The 9910-nt window shown below is 43.3% G+C and overlaps 1 protein-coding gene across 4 annotated transcripts; it reads right to left on the bottom strand.

Annotated features, from left to right (window-relative positions):
• Positions 1–363: 363 nt before the first annotated feature.
• On the bottom strand, positions 364–8628 carry LOC147883966 (SKP1-like protein 21). 4 transcript variants are annotated; one of them, XM_087398518.1, is made up of 10 exons: positions 8014–8628; positions 7653–7913; positions 7369–7560; positions 7176–7286; positions 6990–7065; positions 2407–2516; positions 2094–2269; positions 1805–1985; positions 1497–1625; positions 364–1190 (listed from the first exon to the last, which is right to left on the bottom strand). In XM_087398518.1, the coding sequence occupies exons 1-9, from the start codon at positions 8032–8034 to the stop codon at positions 1599–1601; spliced, it is 1155 nt and encodes a 384-aa protein (XP_087254644.1). In that variant the 5' UTR covers positions 8035–8628; the 3' UTR covers positions 364–1190; positions 1497–1598. The 4 variants fall into 4 exon arrangements, with proteins under 4 accessions (XP_087254644.1, XP_087254643.1, XP_087254642.1 ...); XM_087398517.1 differs by having other exon boundaries at positions 364–1144; XM_087398516.1 differs by lacking the exon at positions 364–1190 and having other exon boundaries at positions 1502–1625; positions 1751–1985.
• Positions 8629–9910: the final 1282 nt, after the last annotated feature.

Genomic DNA, 9910 nt, shown 5'->3' with positions numbered 1-9910 from the left:
CCAGTTCATGTAGCAAGTAGCAAGGTAAGAACATCTCCTTTTCGGAATTGTTTGACCAAAAAATTTACAAATATTGTTAAGTCATAAAACATGAAACCCTAGAGATATTGAGGCCACATCAATGCATATTGAGGCAGTACCATATATATCAGGCCACGTATCGTCAAATTTAGAGGTTTAACAACAAATCATAGTCAATCCCTTAACCTCTCACTCTTCAATTTTTTACCACATCTGCACTCCCTAAGGAATCCACAGTGTCATTGGGCTTGAGCTCCACACTGACAGCGACCTTCTAAATCTTCCATGCTATCATGTGTCCTAATCTTCCTCTTATACCACTCAACTTACGCTTCCTAAAACCTTAAAATCGAGCTCCCATCTGAGATAGCCTTAAAAGCAACTAGCTATTAATCCTTTTAAAACATGACTTCCACTACATGTGAGCTTCACAGCTTGGCCCCATGTATGGTTCCAAACAAGCAGAGCCTCTCATTTCTTTATAATGGAGCTCAGCCTCACAGTGGACCCACACATGGTTCCACGGAAGCAAAGCATTTCATTTTAATCTCTTCCCGGCTACCTATCTTGTGAAAAAGATAGCTAGGCATATTAATCAAACAAAACTCCAGAAGCATGCTTATCCAATTCAACTGCAAAAGATACAAAGAAGAGAAAAAGTAATAAAGCTTGTCAGACATAACATAATACACAAAAATCAAAGCCCTGGAGGCAGGCATGGAGGACATCTACAGAGCTTGCTGGGAGTGGGAAAAATGAAAAAGCACAAGCATTTCGCAAAAACTTCGCAGTGCAGTGTCAGATGATGGGCTTTCTAGTCCTTCAATTCTGTACACTCTGCCCAGGTTGTCTTGCACCATGTACAATTATTTTAACTCAACACTACAAAAGACCTTGGCTAGAATGGCCAACCAATATTGTCAAAAACTAGGTGCACTTAAGTTCCAATAAATTAAAAATTGATTTGGCTTGTCTTTTACAAAATGATGAGACCATGGCTCTAATGGTACAGAACTGGATAGGCTCTACCGAGATTGTCCGAAGAGCACCAGCATCAGAATCACAAGAGGAATTTTACTCAAGCAAAGAAATGTGCAGGCTGTAAGATTTCCAGTACAAATTCCTGCAGTTTGAAAAACGCCAGTATAGCTTTGTAAAGTGCCAAAAAGCTGCATGCATGTTGATCGAGTACACAATTACAATTGAGCACACGAAATATAGACACAACCATACAATCTAGCATTACTGGGCAATATGCAGCCTTGTTCCTTTATAAAGACCAGTATAGACTCTGAGAACCCAGCTACAGAGTACCAAAAACACTCACATGCCATTCAGAACACAAAACCATGGTTGAAGGCAGAACATATATCCAGTAGCATAGGCAATGCAGCATTAGTAAACAAAAGCATTAAATATGCAGCCTTGCTCCCTTTTTCAAACCAGCTTTGTAAAAGGCTTAAACAGAGACCTACCGCAAGAATAATGTTCTGCTGCAATATCGCAAGGAATATTCTCTGCAAATGATGCTCCTCTTGCTGGGCTTGAAAAGAAACAATGACCTTTGACATAATGAATTAAATAACTGCTCTGCTCTTTTCCAACTGCAAAACCATTATCATATCTCTGATTTATGCATGACATTGATAAGAGAGTAAACAAGGCGGGGTGAGTGGGGGGCAAAAATGGAACCAAAAGATGTAACATTAGCGAGAAGAAATTGCCTGACCTACTATGAGGAAATGGCATCTGTTTTCTTTGAACATGTGAAACCCAGCTTTACCTGGCTCCTTAATCTGCTAGTTTTTCCTCCACCCCAAGAATCAACAAGTGATATTGAAGCTACTCTGAGTGACATAGAACCTAATTGCCTTTGTTCCTGACTGCTAGCAGCTAGATATTCTTGCATTTGTTTTCGTTCTGGCCAATCTGAATTCAGCCGTCTCGCAAAGTCTTCAACTTCCCTGTTCACAAACACTCTCAAGTTGTATCTTATATTTGTGTAGGATACATATCATGAACATATATAGAAATCCCGTGAAGCAAAGAATCAAGGAAAAGTTTGCGCCAACCTGTCAAGCTCCTCCTTCATCAAAGGGTCTAGGCCATCATCTACGTCGAATTCCGTTTCAAAAGCAAAACCTTCATCATCAAAGGTAGAATCTGACCTCTGAAGGTCCATCTTTGAAGACAGACACATCCGTGTATGAGGTTGGACTTCTCTAGAATCAACATTTTCGCAGTTCAACTGCTCACAGTAAATAATAGCACATAACCATACACGTTAGACTATAGCTAGCCACTATGGAAGCACAAAACAGGACATTCCACCACATAATTATCCAAACACCACAAAGACCATTAACAGGTGAGATCTGCACTCACCATATTTATCTTACGACCCGAGGTATTCTCAGGAATCTGACCCTTAATGATTTCTTTCTTCCGTCTATTACGTTTCTTTTTGCATTTACCCCCCTTGCCAGCTTTGCAATCTGCAAACATAAACACAAATGCTATTTTTTAAAATGCAGGTGCAGTCTACATAGCACCATCAACAGTCTCCATATTCTAATTTGTATCTTTGGAAGAAAGAGGACGCGAAGGGCTGATATGAAATGAACTTATCCATGAACATCTGCAATTATGTGGGACAAAGGATCAAGCCTATATAAAAGATTCTTGCATGTGTGCCACAGAAGGATATTTTTAAATCATGTTTTCAAAAGAAATACATTCATAAAGGGGTTTTTTTTTTTAAATTAAGAGACTCTTGACTATTCTGATTGGTGCATCTAAAGGTCTACAAAGAGGGTCTAGAGCTGGTCACCTTGAAAGTTACTTAATTGGACGGCTTTGAGCAGGCCTTGAGTTCCAGGAAGACCTGGTTCACACCTCTAACTCAACCCTCATTTCCTAGCCACCCCCATAAGCTAGACAATAGTGAGTTAAAAAAAGCACATGCTTCACAATCATGTGCATCAAAGGTTACAAGATTTGATACTCAAATGCCAACTCCAATGTGCCCTCATTGGCAACCTTGTCGGCACTCAAAGCATATGTTCACACTGATGAATACCTGCGGTGGGTGGACGCCTTCTCCCAATAATGGGTCTAGATCAAGATCTCATTCAAGGGCGAGCAATTTGATGGGTCTAGGACTGGGCAATCTCCAAGTTGGGATCTTGAACACTTAGCTCTCGCTTGCAATAACACAAGGCCTCATTTGGTGTCAACTCATATATTGCCTGCTGAACATGGACTCTCAGATTGGGTTTGCGAGGGAAGCAGCCTCACTTTCTCCTTTGAGCAATGTAGACATGATGGCCTCCTACAGACGTTGGATTGGTATTATGTTGGGGATTAGGCCATATGAAGGGGGGGAGGGGGGTTGATCATAAGGATCCGACGACGTTCATGTTGGAATATGAGGTCCATTGCATAGTTACCAGGGACCGGCGTTTTGACATCCGGAACGTCTGGAACGCCGTTCCAAATAGCAAGCTGGAACCAAAACGGCCCCGGAATGTCCAACAAAAAAAAAAGGCTCTTTGAAAGTTTTAAATGGGTATTTTAGAGCTTGTATATAAAGTTTAAAGCTATAAAATGTTAGTTTCTTTCATTTTCTAACATTAAGCCATATGATGATGTGTCGTGTATGACGTGGCGTTCCGGTTCCCGTTCCCCCTTTCCGGAACATTCTCATTCCGACACCCAAAATTCCGAACGTTCCCGTTCCCTGGTAACTATGGTCCATTGTCCCACTGTAGGAGCCCATATGAGGAGAGCACAAGGACATGGTACCAGTGAAGATCCGAGGAGCCAACTGGATCCAAGAGATCCGAAGAGCACCCTCTAGGCCCAAGGGATCCGCAAGTTAGTTATAGATCCAAAGGAACGAGTTCCAAATTTGGGAGCTTGTACCAGCCAAATCTAGACCTAGGGAAAAGCCCCCATCCAAGAGCAGATCATAAGTTCAATCATTTCTCCCCAAGCACACAAAGAGGCAGATCTACATGAAGTGCTGCACAGAAGGATCAGCAGGAGACTCCTTAGAGAAACCACTAAGTCTGTTTGGAGGCGCACGGAGATCTAGGAGAGGTCTACAGCAAGAAGAGCAGCAAACAGCATCTGAGTTTGGTGCCTTACCTCAGCGGAAGGTGATGATACAGATTTGACTAGATTCTGTACTCAGAGATAGAGGGAGTTGGCATTTGAAGTTTTCATTGTGAGATCTCGAGATGTCATTTATTATGTTGCGTAGGAGTTGGCTGTAGCAAGCAACTCCAGTTTCTTTCAACTAGAGCAGTTGTTAGAATTCTGTTTATCTCCTGTCTGTACAGTAGGGAGTGAGGTTTCTTCTTCTCCCTGGTTCTCCGATAGTAGTTGGGGGGCTTTGCCAGGGCCTGGAGTTAGGGGCTGGATATAAACTAGATACGCAAGGACTGGCTGGGGTCAGATCAACCGATCAGCCGACCAGCTGGGTCAGTCCAGCCAACCAGTGGTCCGGCCAGTCGGCCTGTCCAGTCAGCAGACTAAAGGTGCTCCCCCACAGCCTATAAATAGGGGCGATTCCCCACTGTTGTATACACCAACTAATCGGGTTTCCTCCAGTGAATAAAGCAGAAGTTCCAGCACATTTCTATTGCATTCTCCTCGCATTTTCTGCTCTCTCTCTCCTTGCATCTATTCTGCTGCATAACGTGACCTGGTATCAGAGCACAAGGTAGTTTGAAGTGCATGGGTCTGCTGCTGATCAGAGCAGGAAGAGGGCTGTACGGGATGTGGAGAAGCAGCCAGAAGGAGGTGTCACTGCAGGACAGCCACCTTGCAAGTAACAGCAGTCTCTTCTTCGTCCCACCACACTCCCTTCACAAGAGCAAGTTCACCCCTGAGATGGCAGAAGCCTATGAAGCTCCCCATCCTTCCTATGTTCCCCATGGACCATGAGTAGGATAGAAACAATTATGGTATCCTGACTTGACTGATTTCATTTTAGTTGGAGTTCCAAGGCCCGATTTGAAGGAGGATCTTACCTTGACAGTCCCGGAGGAGCAGAAAACCCTAGCACACTTAAAGGTATCGTGTCAATGCCCATGTACGCTCTTTCATTATCCTCAAGTGCACACCCTAAGTGATCAATCACAAAAAACACATTGACGCTGGCCAAAGGAGCATTTGGCCTCTCTGTATAACCAAGTATCACCCATGAAGAGAGTGTCCTTGGAAGTGCAGATGCTGTGCTGGATCCTTCAAAATCTTCAATGATGTGGAAGCATATCAACAAGCTCCCTTCACTAGGAGGCTCTTCAAGCTGGCAAGAAAATCATCAGAGGACATGGCCAATACCTTGCTGATTCATCTCTCCTCTTAGTACTCAGCTTTCTATTACTCTTTGATCACCAGTAGCAGACTCTGCACCCCTACATGGGAGGAGCTTGTGCCAAAGGTACCGGACTAGGAAGAGCAGTTTCTAAACCCTCCACACAAAAAAGATTCCAAGGCCTTGATCGATTAGATGTTCCTAGCCTTTTATGCAAGCAGCTCCAACCAGATGCTCATTGCCAACCACATAGGAGGGAGAGCCCTTTTCTCTCTCATGATCGGTCCAACGCGGGTTTCTATTCCTCTTTGTTGCTGAGGCATCAGGCAATCGGTAGGAATGTGTCTCCCAATTTAGGAGGATGAGATGCTTTTGGAGTCAAGTTTGCAGGTGACAGTGGCAATGTTTGTGGCAGTTTGGGGTACACTTGACTGGCGTAATTCAATAGGTTTTACTTTGGGGAGACTTTTGGCTTCACATGGATTCCCCATAGCGAAACTGCATGCTACGTAGGGTACTACACTATAACATATACATCCAATGTGTGACATGAGCTATTGTATTGGAGCTTGTCAAACTCTCATAACATGTCGAGCTTTAGTAGTCAACTAAGCTTTGTTGGCCAAGGCCTAGTTCATGCCCCTATGGTGCTTCCACTATGGTGCTTCCACTGTGATGTATGGAGCAATGTAAACATATGGTCTCACCCACCATTGCCGTACGGTAAGTATGGCAATATCAATGCTCGTGGCTAGGCTCTCACAGGAGGCACTTTTCAAATAGAAGTGGTTTCTCTGCCCTACTTAGTGGGTGTAGACACTTATACGCCTAGAGATACGAGATGCCACCCCTAGCCCTAGGCTAAGTTGGCCAACAGCCTTGCTTTAATGAAAAGAAGAATAGTTGATGTCGTACTAAAGAAAGGCAACACAATACTTAACACTAACCTCAATTCAAAAAAGTCATTGTTGACCAAACATACACAAAACAAGACATTTGACCCAATTAGCCCTACTTAACACTAACCTCAATTCAAAAAAGTCATTGTTGACCAAATATACACAAAACAAAACATTTGACCCAATTAGCCCCAAAAATCCCAACTTTCCATCCCTTTGCAAGGCCAAATATACTCTTAGTATCAATGTAGCCCTACTTACCTATTATTGTATGCCAATGCCCATTGGATATAATCCAACGTGAAAGCATCTAGTAATTTAAAACACAACTACAACAAAACCACACACCCACACATACTTGAGCATCCATTTATACAAAGTTTTTGTTCTGAGTTTTTGTCGGCACTCTGGAGGTGAAGGGCAGACTCAGCCATGATGAAGAAAATAGGCTCCTTTGAGATCTTTCATGGCTCACGATGACTTATGCCATGGCATGAATAGGAGTCATGGCTCACAATGACTTATGCCAGATTCCTAAGTAAATACTAAATAGGGACTTCTTACCGTTGTTATGAACTACAAAGGATACCAATATATATGAGGCGGATTGCATCATATATTACGAGGATACCACTTGGATATACCCAATTTGTGAAAAGATGTCAAGACAGTAACACTTTCGAGGACACCTCAAAAATACGTTTAAAAGCTTAACAAATAAGCCAAGCAAATCTCTACTAGCTTACCTCCAACACCATTAATAAAAGACAGCAAGTCTTCTAAAGAGCGTTCGTCCCGCAAACCTTCGTCTCGGTCCATATTCTACACACCCAAAACTCGTTTTCTCAAGGCCACTCTCACCATTGAAAAATCTAAAACTCACATGAACAACAGCTTTAGAAGCATTTGTAAGTTCTATATCGCCCTTGCACCTTTAGCTTTTCCTTTTCTTGTAATTCCTTCCGCTTTCTTGCATAAAGACGATTAAGCAAACGAATACGTGGATCATCCGTTGTATTCTTCAAAGGTTCCAGTTTCTCTTCCTGAAATTGAATTCCTGGAATTAATACCTTGGATGTGAACAAAACAAAACCGATTAAATCGCCTCAAGAGATTCCAATGTACCTCCGTGAGATCATCCGGTAGATGAAATGTTTCACGAATTTCCTCGGGAGTTTTCCCCTCTATCATTCGAGCTAAGGCTCTGCTTGTCAAATCAACCAGGGGCTTCATTTGAAGGCTATCGGCTGCAGAAGTTAATTCACATAACTTTTTTGTATCAAGCCTTATAAATCTCTCATCATATAGTTTTCGTTCCTGCAGCATAGAACAAGCCTTAAAATTTAAACAAAGCGAATGGCATAGAGCAAGGGTCGAATACACAACATTCTGAAGTTGTTTGTCCCAACCTTGTTGGACCTCCCAGGAACTTGATGGAACCTGCAGTAGTCCAAAATCAGCCTCAAAACGTTTGCGCTGACTTGTGGAGGAAGAACGATTGCCAATTTTCTAGAAGTTCCTTTGCCCTTCTGCAATGCCTCTCGGCATATTAGAGGGCATAACATCGCCACCTCTTGTTCTACCTCTTCTTGAAAACCTTCAGCGGTTTCCAACCAAATGAAGGTTTTGGCAACGGGTAGCATATTCTTCACCACCAAATGACTTTCCATCTGAAATCCAAGAGACCCAAAGTGAGTAAACGGGAATTTTTTTTTAAAATTGGCCACAACTCCGCGGTCGGATTACAACCTATAAGAAAATTTCAACAACCTCCTGTTTCGCGACGGCCATTAGATAGTTGTTGTCCACAAATCCAATGTCCACGACGGAAAGCTGATTGCTGTCGGAGGCCAAGATATCTTCCTTATGCGTTCTGACTCTTTCTTCAAATCGGTGTGTTTCCAAGTACTCCCGCACAACCCCTCTGCGGGAAAACCGCAAGTGCCGTTCACCTTCCTCTATGTCAATCAATCCGCAATTGCACCAACACAAACATCCCCTTGCATGCTACTACTCCTGCGAACAAGAACCGAGACGGCGATCCTCCTCAACAATGCTCCCATGGAGCAGCAGAGTGCACTGCGGTCACACAAACGAGTTCGTCATTGCGTGTTCGGGATCTCAAGAAGAAAGATGGAACTGGAGATGAAGAAGAGGCCAAGCAATGGAGGAGGACGGTTGAAGGTCGAAGAGAGCGAAAGGTGGGAGGAAGCATGGTGAGGAGGGCAAGGGAGCTTGGGATGGAGATCAAAAAACAGGGGAAATCGTCCTCAGGCGATGGCGATGGCGATGGCGATGGCGATGGCGATTTGTACACACACAGATTTGAGCTCTGGCAAGAGAGTGCCTTAGGGTTTCTTGACAAAACATGGAAACCAGAATACATCGCTCCCCTTTATTTCCCACATGCCTTATTGACGTGCCACTTTCAAATAACCTCTTTATATTTTTGCTCCCATCCATGACGTGTCATCCACGTGGCCCTCCACTTGTGCTCCCCTCTTCCCTTTGGCAAACTTCGGATTTCCGAAATTTCGACCTCAGAAAACTAACTCGCACTATCAACGCTCGTTTCATGCGAAGGTGGCAGTTTGCAAAAACCTTGGCTGAATTCACGGGTCCAGGCTCTCGAGGGAGAACCAAGTTGCCCCCTCGCGCGCGCGCTCGAGCAGGAGCTGGCAGAAAACCCGGTTTGCTGGTCAGCCTTGACAGGGACACGGTGGTTTGCAAAGTGTCGAAATTCTCACAAGCTAGTCACTCATGTCATTACGTCCTATGTGCACTCGGAACATATCCAAGCTCTAATCAAGAAGCTATCTTGGAACATATCCAGGCACTAATCAGGAAGCTATCGAGAAAGTCAATTGATTTCTTAGGTGAAAGTACAACCCCTAGCAAACCGTGGGCATCAACTCGATGCATTTTAAACCCCAAATGAAAAGAAAACAAGTACAAGGATCAAGGTTCACTTCTCACACCTATTTGAAGATTGCATACTAATAGATTAATTTTCAATACTAGAGTTTGAGCGGTACTATGAAGTAAGAAATAAGAGCACATGACATCCTATCCTATCTTAATTTGGATTTCTAGGTTCTTACCTAGAATTGTCTTTTGCAAACGCTGGAGATCCTAGCCATTCTCAAGGACAAGAACCAGAATCGAATAAAGAAATCCAACAATTTGCTTGTACAAGGCTCGACATTGGTGACAGATTCATGCAAACCGAAGCCATGTGTATACTTGGCAAACGATTTTGGCCATGTGAGCTTACAATCTTGAACTCTTATAAGATGGCTTTTCATAAGCTTTTAGGCTTTTTGTGGTGCTTTCTTAAACTAAATACAGAAAAATCCCATGAAGTTTAGGATGCCACGTGGCAAAAGCACAAGGGGACACATGGCTCAACAAGAAGCCAGCTTTTGATTTCATGGCATAATGCTGCCCACCTAAAAAGTGTGTGTATGTGTGTGTATGCGCGTGTGCGCACACGCACGCACGTGAGAAAGAGATGAAACTTGATGTGAAAAGCATTACAAGTGTTAAAATCAAACATTGTGGGATCAAACTCTAATCTATCATGCTTGTGCATGTGCGTGTGTGCGCGCACGCGTGATTAATCTAAGAAGAAATACATCTCATAACCAAGAATGGTTTTTAGGGCTTC

The sequence above is a fragment of the Dipteris shenzhenensis genome, chromosome 27, assembly GCF_047967505.1.
Source record: "Dipteris shenzhenensis isolate YYH24624 ecotype China chromosome 27, Dip_SZ_1.0, whole genome shotgun sequence".
NCBI classification, from domain to species: Eukaryota; Viridiplantae; Streptophyta; class Polypodiopsida; order Gleicheniales; family Dipteridaceae; genus Dipteris; species Dipteris shenzhenensis.
Note: the sequence above shows the minus strand (reverse complement) of the source record. Positions and strands in the feature narration are given on the sequence as shown.

Excerpts from the sequence above, each read along its gene's own strand:
- LOC147883966 (XM_087398516.1), bottom strand. The coding sequence starts at position 8,034 with ATGGCCGTCGCGAAACAGGAG. Across the intron at positions 7,914-8,013 it reads TGGCCGTCGCGAAACAGGAG|ATGGAAAGTCATTTGGTGGT; the intron begins GTTGTTGAAATT and ends CTTGGATTTCAG. Across the intron at positions 7,066-7,175 it reads AAGAAAAGGAAAAGCTAAAG|AATATGGACCGAGACGAAGG; the intron begins GTGCAAGGGCGA and ends TTGGGTGTGTAG.